Below are 17,757 nucleotides of genomic sequence, written 5' to 3'. Positions count from 1 at the left end.
AAAAAAGTAGAAGAAGATAGACACACACACGGCACAGAGAGAGGGGGCACCCAGGACTGGGGCGTATCTGTCTGTCTATGCTGTTCGCCTAGGACAGAATGTGGTATGGTGATGCCTTAGAAACTACCTGCCTTCCCAATAAAGAAATAAATTATTTAAAAAAAAAAAAAAAAAGAAAAAGAAACTACCTGCCTTGTGCCTAGAACCTCAGGGACACACCCCCCCAACAAACATAATAGAGGCACAAAGAAGATGGTCCCACAGCACCCACAGTGCACGTGGCACGTGGACGTGCAAACACCAAACGCCCCATGCTGAGCACCTGGCCCCATTGCCCCTGCTCACCGTTTGCCAGGCTGCTGCCTCCAGGCTCCGAGCTCTCCTGCTGCAGGCTGGATCGGGGCCGGGGTGTGGGGGGTGTCAGGACTGTGCTCTCGGAGGCCCTCCTGGGGGCTGGTGTGGGCCGGCCAGCTGGGGGGCTGGCCAGCTCCTGGGGCTTGCTGGGAATCCTGGGCTTAGTGGGGATCCGGGGCCGAGACTCAGGGTTGGCCTTGGCCACATCCACCTCGGGCTCCTCAGCCAGGCCGGGGCATCGGCCATCTCCCTCTGTGTCCCTGGCTTCTTCTGGGAGCTGCTGCTGCTTTGGCTGTGGGGGAAGCCCAGATTTGGGCCCCAACCGGGCTCCGGGAGCCAGTCTTGCGCACTGCTCTGCACAAACGAAGGTGCCTTCCTCGGGCCCATTCCTATAAGCCCCGGGGAGCAGGGTGCTGGAGCACTGGCGACAGCTGTTAGGGAGAAGAGGGAAGGGGAGTCCACCTTCGCCAGGAGGCCTGGCCCAGTGCCCTAGCTACCCCTCCATCACCCAGATTCTCCTTTCCCTACCCCCATGAGCCTCCTGGCTCAATACCCAGACTTCCCAGAGGAAGTGGAAAAGCCTGTCAGAAGCACAGGAGAACAATAAAACCACATGAAGGCAGCCACGGCCAGCGTCAGCCGGTCTGCAGTGTAGCTGCAGAAGGAAGCCAGGCTCCCTCCAGTAGAGCGCTCGAGGGCCTACTGGTGAGCAGGCAGCCACTAGCTTATGGCTCAGAAAGTCAACTCAGCGCAACCAACCAGGGCTTTTCTGTTTGGTGTCATTACAAAACAGAACAAAGGATCCCAGTTCGAGACCCGGCTCCCCACCTGCAGGGGAGTCGCTTCACAGGCGGTGAAGTAGGTCTGCAGGTGTCTGTCTTTCTCTCCCCCTCTCTGTCTTCCCCTCCTCTCTCCATTTCTCTCTGTCCTAACAACGACAACAATAACTACAACAACAATGAAAAACAAGGGCAACAAAAAGGGAAAATAAGGATTTTTTAAAAAAAGTGTAACACATCAGAGGCATGTCACAACAAACGGTCAAGTACTACTGTCTCCTGACATCCTGATCCCAGTTGTACACCTACGCCTACAAGTCTTATTCCAGGTTGTATTTATGACAGACCGCAGTGTCAAATGCACTCAGAAGGCTTTAACAGCAGCCTGGTGGGGGCCCAGCAGGTACAGCATATAACTTGCAAGCATAACACCCCAAGTACCCCCCCCCCCAGGATAATCCCTGGTACTGTATATGCCAGAGTAACACTGTGGCACTTGCTTTTTCATGATTAAATAATCTTTTCCCAGAATACTGCTCAGCTCTGGATTATGGTGGTACTGGGAATTGGGCCTGAGGCTTTGGAGCCTCAAACAAAAAGCCTTTCTACATAACCATTATACTATCTCTCCTACCCAATAAACCAAAAAAAAAAAAAAGTGTTTTGACAGAAAAAAAATGTGTTACAGTCAGGAGATAGCATTTTAGAGTGTAAAATGTACGTATCTGGTGTCCCAGAGGTCTCAGGCTTAATCTCCAACACCATCATAAACCAGAACTGAGCAGTCTGGTGTGTGTGTGTCTCTCTGTCTCCACCAGTGTCATAAAAATAAGTAAAGATGGGCGGAGAGTAGATAGCATAATGGTTATGCAAACAGACTCTCATGCCTGAGGCTTCAAAGTCCCAGGTTCCCACGTTCAATCCCCCACACCACCATAAGCCAGAACTGAACAGTGCCCTAGTTAAAAAATTAAAAAAATAGGGAGTTAGGCAGTAGCACAGCGGGTTAAGTGCACTTGGCACAAAGCACAAGGACTGGTGTAAGGATCCTGGTTCAACCTCCCGGCTCCCCACCTGCAGGGAGTCGCTTCACAGGCGGTGAAGCAGGTCTGCAGGTGTCTATCTTTCTCTCCCCCTCTGTCTCCCCTTCTCTCTCGATTTCTCTCTGTCCTATGTAACAACGACAACATCAATAACAACAATAACTACCACAACAATGAAAAACAACAAGGGCAACAACAATAAAAATAATATTAAAAAAATTTTTTTTTAAGAAATAAAAAAACAGGGAGTTGGGCAGTAGCGCAGCAGGTTAAGCGCAGGTGGCGCAAAGCACAAGGACCAGAGTAAGGATTCCAGTTTGAGCCCCCGGCTCCCCACTTGCAGGGGAGTCGCTTCACAGGCGGTGAAGCAGGTCTGCAGGTGTCTATCCTTCTCTCCCCCTCTCTGTCTTCACCTCTTCTCTCCATTTCTCTCTGTCCTATCTAACAACAACATAAATAACAACAACAATAATAACTACAGTAACAATAAAAAACAACCAGGGCAACAAAAGGGAAAATAAATAAATAAAATATAAAAAATTAAAATAAATAAGTAAAGATATAGGCAGGGGTATATAGCATAATGGTTTTGCAAAGAGGTTCTAATGTCTGAGGCTCTGAAGTCCCAGGTTCAATTCCTGCACTACCATAAGCCAGAGCTGAACAGTACTCTGGTTAAAAAAAGAAGAAAGGGGAGTCGGGCGGTAACGTAGCAGGTTAAGTGCAGGTGGCGCCAAGCACAAGGACCAGCGTAAGGATCCCAGTTTGAGCCCCCGGCTCCCCACCTGCAGGGGAGTCGCATCACAGGCAGTGAGGCAGGTCTGCAGGTGTCTGTCTTTCTCTCCCCCTCTGTCTTCCCCTCCTCTCTCCACTTCTTTCTGTCCTATCCAACAACAACGACATCAATAACAACAACAATAAAACAACAAGGGCAACAAAAGGAATAAATAAATTTTTTAAATTAAAAAAATAAAATAAAAAGAAGAAAGAAGAAGGAGGAAAAGAAAAGAAAAGCGAAAAAGGAAAGCATAAGCTCTACTTGGTGAGATAACTCCCCTCCTCTCAGACTCTTAATGACTTCGTGCTTCTCAATCACCCTGATAGTTAGTTATCCCCAAAGAACCTCAGCCTGGCAGCAGAGGCCCTGAGGCAGCTTCCATTTCTATGTCTATGTCTAAGTCTCTAAGACTTCCAGGCAAGTCTTCCCTTGCTGGGCCTCCATCCATCATCAGTGAAATGGGGATAAGCAAGACAGCCCCAGGAAGAACGGGGCCAGCTGTCTGTCACTACACGCCAAGCACTACGGAAGCTCTTGCAGTCAGGAGGTGGCACAGTGACTAGAGTGCTGCACTTGCAAGCATGAAGTTCTGAGTTCAGTTCTCAGCCCAGATATATGCCAGAGTACTTCTCTGGTTCTCTCTTTGGTAAATAAATAAAATCTTTAAAAAAGGGGGGGGGGGGGCAGGTGGTGGCACACCTGGTTAAGCGAGCAGATTACGGTGTACAAGGACCAAGGTCCAAGCCCCTGGTCCTCATCTGCAGGGGGGAAGCTTCACAAGTGGAGAAGTACAGTTGCAGGTGTCTCTCTGCCTCTCTCCCTCTCTACCGCCCCCACCCCTCTCAATTTCTGTCTCTATTGAATAATAAATAAACAAACAAATAAATAAATAAATATTTTTAAAATAACATAACCGCAACAATTATGGAAGCTTTGATGCTGATACCAGGGTGCTAGGGACGAGGGAAACCCCCAAGGCCTCCAGAAACTCACCGGAAGCAGTGCCGGTGGTACAGCTTGCCCTCGGCCAGGTAACGCTGCACCAGGTGCACGTGCTGGTGACAGGCTGCACACGTGCTGCTGGGCGTCTGGTGGGCGCCCCGCTCTGACAGGCTGCTGGAGGGGAACTCCTTGTCCTGCAGGGAACAGGGTGGGGTGCAGATGGAGGATACGGACATGGCCACCTGGCATCCTGATCAGGACTGCCCCCCCCCCCCCCCCCGGTCTCTTGTGTCACATACTTTCTGGGAGCCCGGGAAGCTGAAGGTGAGAGAGGCTATTGCCTTTTCACAGCAGATGTGAAGCCTAAAGGCCAGGCAGGAGGAGAGCCCTGCTCAAGGTCATTGAGCTGGGGGGGGGGGGGGTACCCGAAGCCTGACTTTCAGTCCCTGGGACCCTCCCCAGCAGACAGGCAGCTCCAGACGACAAGCCACCCCCTGGCTATTCTTTCCCGTCTCCTGCCCCTCAGCTCCCCCAGCCCCACTGCCTTCCCTCCCTGATCCTAGAGCCATAGGGCATTTAAAGCCAGTGTCTCTACTTCAGAGCATCACAACCTTGAGCAAGCTGTCTGGGCACTGACGTCCCACCTGCAAAATGGGGTCATGAGCCCCCACATCCACCCTGGGCCGCCCCAGCAGCCCCTCCAGCCAGGCGAGGAAAGCTGTTTGCACACGATGAAGAGCTGCCCACATGAGAAGGGCTGGGTCACCCCCTCTAACTTCAAACTCCCTGGGACAGGGGAGTGGCACTTGTGGCCCCCATGTCCTGCGTGACCTTGGATGAGTGGTCAAGCCTCTCTAAGCATCCATTTTCTCAGCTATATATCAGGATATGCAATACGGCTCCCCCAGGGCGCTGAGGAGATTAAGCATAATCCAAAAAGTTGAAAGCTCTGTCTCCACAGGAAATCAAGGCCTGGTGGTGATCGGTGGCATGCCAGCATCTGCCAGCGCTCTGGCAGGCTCCTGTTGGCGCTTCTGCAGACTGTCCCTCTTTCCTTCAGTGGGGGCACCTCCCAACCCACACCCCCTGTCCTGTTCTGTCACACTTTATTTTTTTTAATTATTATTATTTTTAAGGTTTATTTACTTACTATTGGACAGAGACAGAGAGAAATTGAGAGGGGAGGGTGAGAGAGAAAAGGAGAGAAACAGAGAGACACCTGCAGCTCTACTTCACCACTTGTGAAGCTTCCCCCCTGCAGGTAGGGACAAGGGACTTGAACCTGGGTCCTTGCACACTGTAATGTGTGCGCTTAACCAGGTGCGCCACCACCTGGTCCCATGTCACAAACTTTATTTTCAAAGTCAGTGAGAGTGGAGCTGGGTGGTGGCACACTTGGTTGAGCACACAGATTACAAAGCACAAGGACCCAGGTTCAAGCCCCCAGCCCCCGCCTGCAGGGAGGGGAAAAGCTTCGCAAGTGGTGAAGCAGGGCTGCAGGTGTCTCTCTGTCTCTCTCCCTCTTTTTAAATTAATTAATTGACTGATTGATTATTGGACAGAGACAGAGAGAAATTGAGAAGGGAGGGGAGATAGAGAGGGAAAGAGACAGAGAGACACCTGAAACCCTGCTTCACCACTTATGAAGCTTTCCCCCTGCAGGTGGGGACCAGGAGCTTGAACCCGGGTCCTTGTACAATGCATTGCGTTCATTTAACAAGGTGTGCCAACCCTTGGCCCCGTCTCTCTCCCTCTCTATTGCCCCCTTCCCTCTCAATTTCTGGCTGTCTCTATCCAATAAGTAAATAAAGATAACAAAAATAAATAAAGTCAGTGAGACTGGGAGCAAGGAGCCACATCGACAGTGCAGTGACAGTTGTCTCCACCCTGCTCACTCCCACAGGCAAGAGCTTACCTCAGCCTCAGGTCCTGGTTCTGCTGGAGTAAGTGCTTCAGATGGAGGTGAGGAGGGTGCTGGATCTTTTCTGGGTGGGGAGACAGCAGCTGCCAAGGGACAGGAAAGAGACCCTGAGGTAGGTGGAGACTCTGGAGTCTGGGGGAGGCCCCAATCTGGCATTAACAGCCACGGCCGTGGGCGGCACAGAGCGAGCAGAGCAGCCTCCTGCTTCAGTGCAGGTGCCCAGGAGCACTGAGGCAGCGGCACAGAACCCACACCCCTGCACTGCAGGACGGCACGCTTCCTCCCCACCAGCACAGTAGAGTGAAAGGGTAGGAGGAACGGAAGCCGTAGGATGCTGCTGGCCTGAGGACCCAGGACAGTAGTTTGGATCCCTGGTGCCCACGAAAAGCTGTTCTCATGGGCCTAAACAGGCAGGTACAGCCCAGAACTGGATAGCCCTCTCTCCCCAGTCCACTTGACCATATGTTAACTAAAGAAATCCAAGTGCCTGGGCTGGGTGCTAGCACAGCTGGTGGAGCACATACATCACTATGCATAAGAACCTACCCCACTGCAGGAAGGAAGCTTCACAAGTGGTGAAGTAGTGCTGCAGGTGTTCTCTATCTTTTTAAATTTTGTAAAATATTTATTCCCTTTTGTTGTCCTTGTTGTGGTTATTATTGTTGTTGTCGTTGTTGGATAGGACAGAGAGAAATGGAGAGAGGAGGGGAAGACAGAGAGGGGGAGAGAAAGACAGACACCTGCAGACCTGCTTCACCGCCTGTGAAGCGACTCCTCTGCAGGTGGGGAGCCGGGCTCCAACCGGGATCCTTATGCCGGTCCTTGAGCTTTGCGCCACCTGCGCTTAACCCACTGCACTACAGCTCTACTCCTTCTATTTTTTTTAAAAAAAGAATTTGTTTATTTATTCATGAGAAATATAGGCAAGGAGAGAAAGAACCAGACATTACCCTGGTAAATGTGCTTCCAGGAATGAACTCAGGATCTCATGGTTGAGAATCCAGTGCTTTATCCACTGCACCACCTCTTGGACCACTTGTCTATTTTTTTTTTAATTATATTCATGTATTGGATACAGACAGCTAGAAATCGAGAAGAAAGGGGGAGGTAGAATGGGAGCTGGGGTTAGGAAGGGGGGGAGACCTACAACACTGCTTCACCACTTGCAAAATTTCCTCCTACAGGTGGGGACCGGGACTCAAACCTGGGTCCTTATGCACTGTAATGTGTGCGCTCAACCAGAGGCATCACTGCCCAGCCCTTCTATCCTTCTCTCTCTTTCTCTCCCTTCCACCTGTTTCTCTCTGTCTCTATGCAACAAATAAGCAAACAATATAAACATGTATTTTTTTTTAAATCCAGGGGGTCAGGAGGTAACGCAGCGGGTTAAGCGCATATGGCACGCAGCACAAGGACCGGCATAAGGATCCCGGTTCGAGCCCCTGGCTTCCCACCTGCAGGGGAGTCGCTTCACAGGCGGTGAAGCAGGTCTGCAGGTATCTATCTTTCTCTCCTCATCTCCCCCTTCTCTCTCCATTTCTGTCCTATCCAATGATGGCATCAATAACAACAATAATAACTACAGCAACAATAAAAAGGGGCAACGAAAGGGAAAATAAGTAATATTTTTTAAAAAATCCAAGTGCCTGACTGAGACCCAAAAGACATTTACCAAACTCGACTCGCAGGCCGTTAATAAACCCAAAATCAACTGAGTGACCTGCAGCCAACACATGGGAAAATGGAACAGAAGAAATCTGCACGCATCACATGCTATAAGGGGAAGAATTGTTTCCTGAAACTTGTTTCAGTTACATACATGTGCAGGAACTTGGACCGTGGTGGGAAATGTAGTTCTTCTGATCACACAGTCAAACGGGGAAAAAAAAAAATTGGAGGGGGTCAGGTAGTAGTGCAGTGGGTTAAGTGTACATGGCACAAAGTGCAAGGACCTGCATAAGGATCCCAGTTTGAGCCCCCGGCTCCTCACTTGCAGGGGAGTCGCTTCACAAGTGGTGAAGCAGGTCTGCAGGTGTCTCTCTTTCTCTCCCCCTCTGTCTTCCCCTCCTCTCTCTATTTCTTCTATCCAACAACAGCAGCAATGACAACAATAATAACAACAACAAGAAGGGCAACAAAAATGGGGAAAATGACCTCCACGAACAGTGGATTCATAATGCAGGCACCGAGCTCCAGCAATAACCCTGGAGGCAAAAAAAAAAAAAAAAAGGAAGCCATGACCCAGGAAGTGGTGTAGTGGACAGTGCATCAGTCTTGCATGCAGGAGACCCTGAGTTTGATACCCTGTATCCACCTGCACTAGAGTGATGCTCAGATTCTTTCACTGTGATGTTAGTAAATAAACAACTTTAGACATTAGAGGGGCCAGGCACCTGAGGTGCGCCTGTCTGAATGCACACAACACCATGCACAAGGACTCCTATTCAAGCCCCTGGTCCCCACCGACAGGGGAGACTTCATGAGCAGTGAAGCAGTGCTGCAGGTGTCTTTCTCTCTCCTTATTTCCTCTCTTCTCATTTGCTCTGTCTCTATCAATAAAGAAAAGGAAAAAAAAAGGTCACCAGGAAGACTGGATTTGTTTTTTTTTTTTTTTTTAAAAAGAGATTTTATTTATTAATGAGAAAAATAGGAGGAGAGAGAAAGAACCAGACATCACTCTGGCACATGTGCTGCCAGGGATCGAACTCAGGACCTCATGCTTGAGAGTTCAAAGCCTTATCACTGTGCCACCTCCCAAACCACGGAAGAGTGGATTTGTAGTGCAGGCACTGAGTCCCAGTGATAACCCTGCTGGCAATAACAACAACAACAATAATAATAATACACATTTTTTTGAATCCTCTCAGTTAACCAAGCTCGTAGTATCCCCACCTCCAGCCCCTCTTTCCACATCTCCTGCCCCACTCCATGCTCCCTTGGGCAGGTAAGCCCCCAGTCACACTCCTGCCTGGATCAGCCCTCCCCAATCTTCACAGGACCTCCTCTGCCCAAGCTTAGCCCTGATGTCACCTCCTTGTAGAGGCCCTCCCTGACTAATCCTCTGGAGGAACCACTTCTCCCTCCCAGCACTTCCTCTCCTGCTGCCTTACTTTGTGTCCCTCACTGGACTCGTTCACTGCTTCTCTCTTCCCTCCCCATCCCGGAGACCAGGGAGCTATGGGTCTCGGCTTCCCAGCTGCCTCTCCTGCACCCAGCACAGCCACTAGCGACACTGGGGCTAAACAAGCATCTAGCCACCAAGCGGACAACACCTGGTGCTAGGGCCCCCCGCAGGGCCCCAGACAGTCTGCAACAGAGGAGTGACTGCATGGGGCAGAAAGGAGTGACAGGCAGATGAGACAGAGCCTCAAGGGTGTGCTGCAGGGAAATGACTGAAACAGGGAGCAGGCTGCCCAGGGGGGAAATGTGAAGACTAGAGACTGGGGAGAGAATGTGGCGGGAAGTGGGAGAGGTGGGGACACAGGGGTTTGGAGCTGGAGGAACACCAAGTCAGGCTCCGCAGTGGGAGAAAGTTAAGGTCTCAAAGCAGAAAAAATTCAGTCTGACTGTGAGCAGACCAGTGAGAGGCTCAACCCACAAGTGGACGGGCCCTCAGAGCCCACACTGTGGGCTGCATCCTGCTCGCAGGGCCCCTGCCGTTCTGTGGGGTAAGCGCCCTCCTCCTGTGCCCATACTGTGGGCTCCCTTCATTCTGCTGCCTCTTGGCCAGGCAGGCAGAAGCCACTGCCCCTTGGAATCTGGCTCCAACGCAGCACCCAGCACACAGCACCCAACATAACACTGACCCTCCAGAACTAGGCCCCACAGGGACCCTGTCTGGACCAAGGCAAGTGTGACCACACTCTGGAGTCCCTGCCAGCAGCCTTGTCCCCAGGGCGGGAATGCATCGGTGTGCTTCTCTGCTCCAGCAGCAGGTAAGACAAACGGTGTGCACTCAAGAGCCAAGTGGCACAAACTGTACCTTGGGCCTATGGGGGTGCACAACCCAGGCACACTTGGGGGGCTGGGCCCAGCAGGGTCACCCTCACCCTGGGACATCTAGTGAGGGCTCTCCCAGATTTCATTCGCCCACAGTCTTTGGAAGGGTGGCCCTCCCAAAAGTAAGACTGAATTGGGTGAGGGCTGAAGACACAGCTCACTGGGTAGGACGCAACCTTGCCAGACAAGCCACCCCAGGTTCCCGTTCCAGGTCCACATGGAAATGTCATGAGCCCCAGGAAAGGCTCTGGTGCTGTGGCGTGTGTGTCTGTCTACCTGAATGAGGAAAAAAAAAAAAGAATCGGGCAGGCCTAGGAGAAGCGCAAGGAACTGAGTTCAGTTCTCACATCCCACGTGCTAGAGTGATATTCCAGCTCTCCTCTGTGTCTTATAGGAAACACACACACTCTCCCATATGTAATACATAAAGTAAACCTTGTTTATTTATAGTTATTACCAGAGCACTGCTCAGCTCTGGCTTATGATGGTGCTGGGGAGGCTGAAACTGGGAATGTGGAGCCGGGAAGCTGAGCGCACATGTTCTAACGAGCAAGGGTTCAGGTTCAAGCCTCCAGTTCCCACCTGCAGAAGGAAGCTTCACAAGTGGTAAAGCAGTGCTACAAGTTGGTTTCTCTCTCTCCTTCATCTCCCCCTTTCCTCTAAATTTCTCTCCCTGTCCAATAAAAAAAAAAATTAATAAATAAAAAATTTTTAAAAAGAAAGAAACTGGGAACTCAGAGTCTCAGGCATAAATGTCATTTGTATAACCATTATGCCATTTCCCCAGTCCCATAAAATCAATCTTTTAAAAAGAGAGTGAAGAGGGAGTCAGGTGGTAGCACAGAGGGTTAAGCGCACATGGCACAAAGAGCAAAGACCAGCATAAGGATCCCGGTTCAAGCCCCTGGCCCCCTACCTGCAGGGAGGTCGCTTCACAAGTGGTGAAGCAGGTCTGCAGGTGTCTATCTTTTTCTCTACCCCCGTATACCCTCCTCTCCCCATTTCTCTCTATCCTATCCAACAACAACGACATCATCAACAACAACAATAACAACCACAACAATGATAAAACAACAAGGGCAATAAAAGGAAAAAAATTGCCTCCAGGAGCAGTGGATTCAGAGCCCCAGCAATAACCCTGGAAGTTAAAAAAAAAAAAAAAAAAAGAGAGAGAGAGAGAGAGAAAGAGAGGGACCCCACCTACAGGGGAGTTGCTTCACAGGTGGTGAAGCAGGTCTGCAGGTGTCTGTCTTTCTCTTCCCCTCTCTGTCTTCCCCTCCTCTCTCCATTTGTTTGTCCTATCCAACAAGGAAAGACATCAACAGTAACAATAATAACCACAACAAGGCTACAACAACAAGGGCAACAAAGTGGGGAAAAAATGGCCTTCAGGAGCAGTGGATTCATGGTGCAGGCACTGAGCCCCAGCAATAACCCTGGAGGCAAAAAAAAAGATAGAGAGGGAGCCAGGTGATAGCACAGTGGGTTAAGCGCACGTGGTGCGAAGTGCAAGAACCAAGGATCCCATTGGAGCCGGGGGCAGGTGTCTATCCTTCTCTCCCCCTCTCTATCCACCCTCCTCTCTCAATTTCTCTCCTATCTAATTTAAATATATATATATATATGTATATATATATATATATATATATATATATATATATATGTCCGTCAGGAGTAGTGGATTTATAGTGTAGGCACTGAGCCCTGGAGATAAAAAGAAAAAGAGAGAGAGAGAGAGAGAGATGAATTGGGCCTGACCACATGGAGATCAGAGGAAGAGGAAGACTGAGCTGGGGCAGGGAAAGGAAAGGAGTCCACTACAGTGTGGCCAGTGGCCAGACTCTCATCGCAGTCCTCTGCCCTTGGCTGGGGATGAATCTGAGCTCCCAGTTCCCACTCTGCCTGGAGGAGGTTCCTGTATGGGGCTGGAGGCCAGGAGATACTAGGAGGTCTGAATCAGAGCTGAGAACTAGTTTCTGCTCCCTCTTCCCCTGCTGCACCCCCATCCCCAGCCTCTCAGTTGCAGGGCCTTGAAGGTCATCTCAGGAAGACACTGCATGCCCCCCTCAACTCCCCCCCAAGGCAGGGCTACTTACAGCCCAACTAGAAGAAAAAGCCCAGGGAAGTGCTTGCAAACAGGAAGTGAGGGTGGGTGTCCCGAGGTGAGCTCTCAGCAGGCAGGATAAGAGGCCCTGAGCTAGTTTCCTGCTGTCTGGCTCCCCACAGCAGAGGGCTCCCCCTCCCTTGGTCAGGAAGGGCCACTCTCATGCCCCCCCCCCCACATAGGGTGTACCCTGCTCAGTAAATACCTGGTTCCAGCAGTGAATTCTGTATTCAGTAACGGAAGGATGTATGGCCTCGCCAGCTGCCAGCTGTCTGTCTGCAGCTGTGGGGCCCTACCAGCCTGGGGGGCGGGGGACTGCCGGCTAACCTTGGCCAGGGCTGGAGAAATGGTTGTAGTACTGGGACACGTAGGTCATGATGCTGAGGCAGTCGGGGACACTCATGGAGACCATGTCGTTGGGGTCCAGGAGAGCAGGGATCCCCAGCTCCTTCTCAGCCACTTCAAAGGCCTGGGGTGGGGAAGATTCAGGAGGAGAAGGATTGGGGCATCTGAGCAGCCGCAGCAGGGAGAGAAGGCAGAGCTAGTAGCCCACTTCCCGCATTGGGGCACGGGACACAGGAGGTCAGGGCAAAGGTAATTACTAACCAGCCAGAGGCTTCGACCCTGGGTAGGGGACCCTGGTGCTTCGTAAAGGAGAGCAGGGGTGGGAGGAGGAGCAGCTAGCACTTTCCCCAGGAACGGAGACCCCCATAAAGGATGCTCTTTGGAAGCTGACAGGGGGCCCTCAGCTCAGCTGCAAGACCCACTGCCCCCTGCCCTTAAGTACACACACACACACACACACACACACACACACACACACACACACACACACCTTCTTGGGTTTCGACCTGTGTGGAGACTCACCAGTTTGTTATTCTCGAAGACATTGTCCTTGGAAAGTGAATCAAAATCCCTGCAAGAGGCAGAGGGGAGGAGGGGCACTGAGTGACTCTAGGGGCAGTGGGGGAGGGGTTCTTGAATGAGCTGAGTGGAGGTGACTTCATCCCAGTCAGCCAGAGCCTCAGCATGGTTGGGGGAAGGGTCTGTGGGTGAGCAAGGGCAAAACTGAGGCCACAGACATTTGCTGAGAGAGGTGGGATGGCCAAGTGAATCACCCGGAAGTGAGGAAAGTGATAGTGACGACTGAGGCCCACACCCTCTCCGGTGGGAAGCCCCCTCCCCTGAGACTCCGGACCCCCTGCCTTAAGAAGCCACCACCTAAAGGAAAACCAGACCAGCACTTGTAGTAATTAGGACACTGGGCCCTGCGTCCAGCTCCAGACTCCCATCTAGAATTTCCTTTATCCCCATGGGGATGCCACTAAGTGGGTCCTCACTCCACTTTACAGATGAAGACACTGAGGTCCAGAGAGGGAAATCTGCACCTCTGGCCCTTCCAATGCATGTCAGAAGCCCCGAGAAGCACACTGACATGCTAGATCCCTAACCCAGCCCCGAGATAGATGTCATCATTCATGGAGCCAGGAATAGAAGAACAAGTCTGAACTGGGCTGGAAATCGCACAACCCAGAGCTGCTGGCACCCAGTCTCTGGCCAAGCCCGAATGCCGACCTCAGCCCCACTGGGCATCTCCTCTTGGGGGAGCAATTAGGGTTCCTAGTTGCTAAGTTGGGACAGGTGAGGGCTGCCAGGCCTGACCAGAGGGCCTGAGAGGCAGCAGCTGGCTGGCCTGCTGGCTTCAGAGAGAGGCTCCGTTCTACCCCCCACCCTGCCTCTCCCCATCCCAAGTTCCTAGGGTGACCAAAACCAGCCAAACAGCCCAGCCTCCCTGGTTCAGTGGCCTCCTGGGAGTCCCCACCAGAAACCTTGCCTTTCTGTGGCTGGAAACTGCTGGCCAGACCGCCCAGCCCTGAGAGCTGGGGCCCAGGCCTGATCTCCAGGCCAGGCTGCAAGACCTCAAGCCGCACTTTCCTATCTGCAGACTGGAAGCCCAGGACTACCTGGGGGTGGGGGTGGGGGTGGGGGCACTGATCTGTGTCCGGGCTTGGTGACAGACCACAGGCCTAGGAAGAGGGCAGGCACACAGCCTCCTGTCATCTAATTTTTCCAGAATGGGTTACAGAAGCAGGTTGGGACAAAGGCAGGAAAGGGCGGCTCAAGAACCCCCGAGGTGGTGCCCTGAGCTGGGTGGATGGAAGAGCAGAGAGGACTTCAGAGCCCTGTCACCACTGGACAAGCTGCTTCCTTCTGCCCTCAGCTGGGTCCCCCCCTGCTTTGTCACTGAGTGGGGCCTAAGCAAACTACCTGCCCCCTAAGCAGGGTGCAGGGTTACCAGCTCACACACCCCCCCAACAACACCCCCCCCTTGCAAAGGCTGTTCCCGGGGCCAGATAACTTCTGTCTTCCCAGCACGTTCCACCGTATTTACCCTGAGCCCCCAACCCTGCCCACAGCTCCCAGGCCATAGCAGGCACCCAGCAGACATTCACTGAAAGAACAAATGCCAAAAACAGTTGTGAGAATGGCAAAAACAAAAGACCAGATGTTACAGTGTCTCCTCCACCTTGTCCCCCAGCTCCCCAGCTCCCCATCTCAGTCCCTCACTGACATCTGGGCTTCGATTACAGATATTTTCAGAGAATTTTCCAAAGCCCTGGGAGGTTCTGTTTGGCTCTGGGGAAGATGAAAGATAGAAAAATGAAGCCCAGATGGTCCCTGCCCTCTAGGGAGTCCAAAGATCCCAGATGGGGAGCAGGCAGCATTGAGCCAAGCTCTTCGTGGTGGCAATAGAATCCATCTAGCAGAGGTCTGAGCCGGCCCGCTCCAGGGGCCTGTACCACTCAGCAAGTCGATTCTCGCCCCACCACCACTATGGGGGCCCTCTGTGTGGAACCAGGCCTCCGCTCTCCTCCTATGCAGTGGGCTGACAGTCCAGGCACTGACCCACCTTGCAGATGAGTGTCTGAACATGACTCTACATCTTTCTAGAATACAGCCACCAGCTACAGCACATTACCACATCCCTCCCCGTCAAGGCCCCCCAGAGCCCACACATCTATCCTCAGCAAGCAAGAGGCCCAGCTGGCCCCTCCCTGTCCTGGGCTATGGTAGTGCCCTCGGGTCTCCTCTGCCCAGAGCACCCTTCTCCTCGGCCCTCATTCGACTCTAGATCTCTAGGAGGGCCTCTCAGCCAGGACCTTGGCACCAGCACCTTCCCCAGGGGATGATTATGGTCGCTGATATGTATCTTTTCCCCAAAAGCCAGTGGCAGCTAGGGTGGGACTGCTGGCTCAGGGCAGAGACTCAGCAAGACTGTTGAGTGGATGGATGACAGAGTAAGCCATCACCTCCCTTCTACCCAGTGACGCAACTCAGACTGTTAACAAACGCTCACTGCAGCACTTCACCCTCACGTGAGATCACCCAGCCACTTTGTAAAAATATCAACTTATCAATAAGTGATTGAGAGAGGGAAGAGAAAGAGAACCTGAGTATCACTCTGGCACATGTAATGTTGGGGATTGAACTTGGGGCCTCAAACTTGGAAATCTAATGCCTTAGCCACTGCCTACCTCCCCCATCAAGCTGCTTTACAAATCCCCAAGGGAGCTGGGGTTTACACACTGACACTCATGTTCCCTCACACACTGCCCTGTCCCTTGTCCCCTGTCTGTCCCTGCCCCCCTCCATCCAAAAAGGAAGACCCCTTAGCAGCAAGGAATGGATCTGGTTAGGGTGCTCCTGGTCCCGGCTCCCCGACCCCCCTTACTAGCTAGTGCAGCTGTTACATGTCCCACAACAGGTTGTACCCACCCCATCTCCTTCACATCTGCCTCCACTGCCCCTCCCCTGACACACACAACCTCTCCCCCAAGCCCAGCACAGGGCTCCCCACGCAGACACACGGTGCCACCAAGTACCAGTGCCTTTCGCACCCCTGAAACAATCCTTTCCTCTTTCCTTCCCTCCTTCAACAAAGCCTTCCAGGCACTGTCCTTGGGGAGATGAAAGAGACAAAGAGAAGACTTCAGACCTTGAGGGGGGGTGAGGGGAAGTGCAGGCAAGAGAGGCAAGGACCCATGTCCCATATTTTGCAGAAGAAACCTGAAGCACAAAGAATGGCAGGCACCAAACAAAACTTTCACTCAGTGCCCAGTGAATGTATGAAAGAATGAATGAAGTTTCAGGGCTCAAGGCACAAGGAGCTGAGGGATATATAAAAACCCCAAGCCCACTGCTCTGGGATGTGGATACACCTTCCCATGAGCACCCAGCTAGGCATATAGAGGGAAGAAGGGGCCAGGGCACACTGGAGCAGCCTAGTTTGTCGACTGTCAATCAAGGGGGCCCGGTAAGTATTCCCCACACCACCGAGTACAGGACAGCGGAGGCAGATCTGAGTTCTCGGGGCAGGGGTACAGCCATTCATCTACCCCGGGTTAAGACGCTGGCACTGTGCTAGCGCCCGGAGCCAGGGCTGCATGGAGGGGCCACGGGAGGTCACCTTAACGCACCAAGCAAGGGGCGCCTCCGGGGAACCAGGCCGCCTCGCCTGACCGGGAGGGGTGCTCGGAGTTTAACGCAGCTGAGGCCCAGGGTTCCCAGCTGGCTCCTTCCAAGGGTCAAGGCCTTGCGGGTTCAGTGCCCAGTGGGCGGGGCTGGGGCCCCGCAACCCCGCGGGACCTGCATGGAGGCGGCAGGCAGCGCAGGGGGTGGGGTCCGAGTGGGGGAGGGAGAAGGCCCCGGGTCGCGGGTCTGGGCGGGTGGGCGCGGGGCGGCGGAGGGCGGCGCCTCGGCCGGCGGCCCCGCGTCACTGAGGGGGGCGGGGGTCCCACCCGCCCGCGCAGCCCGCACTCACAGCAGGTCGGGCCGGTGCCGGTGCAGGATGGCGCAGAAGGCCAGGCCGTCCCGGAAGGAGCCGCTCAGGTCGCGCACGTCCACGCCGCGGTAGCCCTCGCACTGGCGGCGGCACCAGGCCAGCAGCGCGCCCCGCGGCCCCGCCATGAGCCCCGGGCCGGCTCGGCTTCCGGCGGCGACTCCGCGCGGCCTGCCCGGCGCTGCGCTCCCAGCTCCGGGCGCGGGGCGGGGAGAGGGTGGGGCCGCGGCCCGTGCGGGTGCGGGTGCGGGTGCGGGTGCTGATGCGGGTCGGAGCCCGGCTCCCGGCTTCCAGCTCCCGGCTCTCGGCTCTCGGCTCCCCTGCCCGCCCGGACCTGCCCCGACCTGCCCGCGCGGCCCCGCCCGGCCCGGCCCGGCCTCCCCGCTCCCCTCGCTCAGGGCGGCGCGGGCGCCCCGCTGGCCTCGCTCCCCGCCGCCGCCCGGCCGGAGAGGGGTGGGACCCGGCGCCCCACCCTGCGCAGGCCCCGCCCCGGCGCGCCCCCACCCGGGAGGACACCCCCGGCGTAGCTCCCCCCGCGAACCCTCACCTCCGCAGCCGGCCCCTCCCCACAATGTCTGCTGCGCGCCGCCCAACTCCTCTGCTCTCCGCCTCCTGCCAGATGTGTGGCCTGACAGCCTGCGAACCCCCACACTGACTTCCCTAAGCCCACCCACCTCCGCTGCCTGAAACTTTGCGGCGGTATTCCCCCCACCTCAGGCCAACCAGACGATCCCCTCCGCGAGTCCCAAGGCACCCTCACCCTCTCACCACCCTGACCTCCCGGTAGGTAGGTAGCTCTCTCTCCCCCATCCACTCCCCCAGAGCCGGCCAGGGAGGGGCCATACCCCACCTGGGCAGGTGCTCAACAAGAATGAATTCACCATGAACCCTGACCTGCAGAATTATCACCCCTTGCGTAGACCCAGCAACACACACACACACAACCTGCCCTAATTGTGGTGAGGGGACCGTGGCTTGGACTGCTGTGGAAACTGGC

The 17,757-nt window shown here is 53.9% G+C and overlaps 1 protein-coding gene and 1 long non-coding RNA gene across 3 annotated transcripts in view; both read right to left on the bottom strand.

Moving 5' to 3' along the window:
* MICALL1 (MICAL like 1) overlaps positions 1-17,273 on the bottom strand; it is a 35,648-nt gene extending 18,375 nt beyond the window's left edge. The window contains exons 1-6 of one of the 2 annotated variants that reach the window (XM_060188952.1): positions 16,743-17,273; positions 12,788-12,836; positions 12,248-12,389; positions 5,812-5,900; positions 3,948-4,090; positions 346-785 (exon numbers count right to left, since the gene is read on the bottom strand). In XM_060188952.1, the coding sequence (XP_060044935.1) occupies positions 346-785; positions 3,948-4,090; positions 5,812-5,900; positions 12,248-12,389; positions 12,788-12,836; positions 16,743-16,888 (1,009 nt within the window). In that variant the 5' untranslated portion in view covers positions 16,889-17,273. The remainder of the gene's footprint in view (positions 1-345; positions 786-3,947; positions 4,091-5,811; positions 5,901-12,247; positions 12,390-12,787; positions 12,837-16,742) is intronic. The other variant, XM_060188953.1, reaches the window with a different exon arrangement.
* LOC132538004 (uncharacterized) lies at positions 10,611-12,241 on the bottom strand. Its single transcript, XR_009549406.1, has 2 exons — positions 12,126-12,241; positions 10,611-11,114 (listed from the first exon to the last, which is right to left on the bottom strand). It is a non-coding gene; the product is annotated as an uncharacterized LOC132538004 (long non-coding RNA).
* Positions 17,274-17,757: the final 484 nt, after the last annotated feature.

Source organism: Erinaceus europaeus, chromosome 4, assembly GCF_950295315.1.
Source record: "Erinaceus europaeus chromosome 4, mEriEur2.1, whole genome shotgun sequence".
Lineage (NCBI taxonomy): Eukaryota > Metazoa > Chordata > Mammalia > Eulipotyphla > Erinaceidae > Erinaceus > Erinaceus europaeus.
This window is presented reverse-complemented; position numbering and strand designations above follow the sequence as displayed.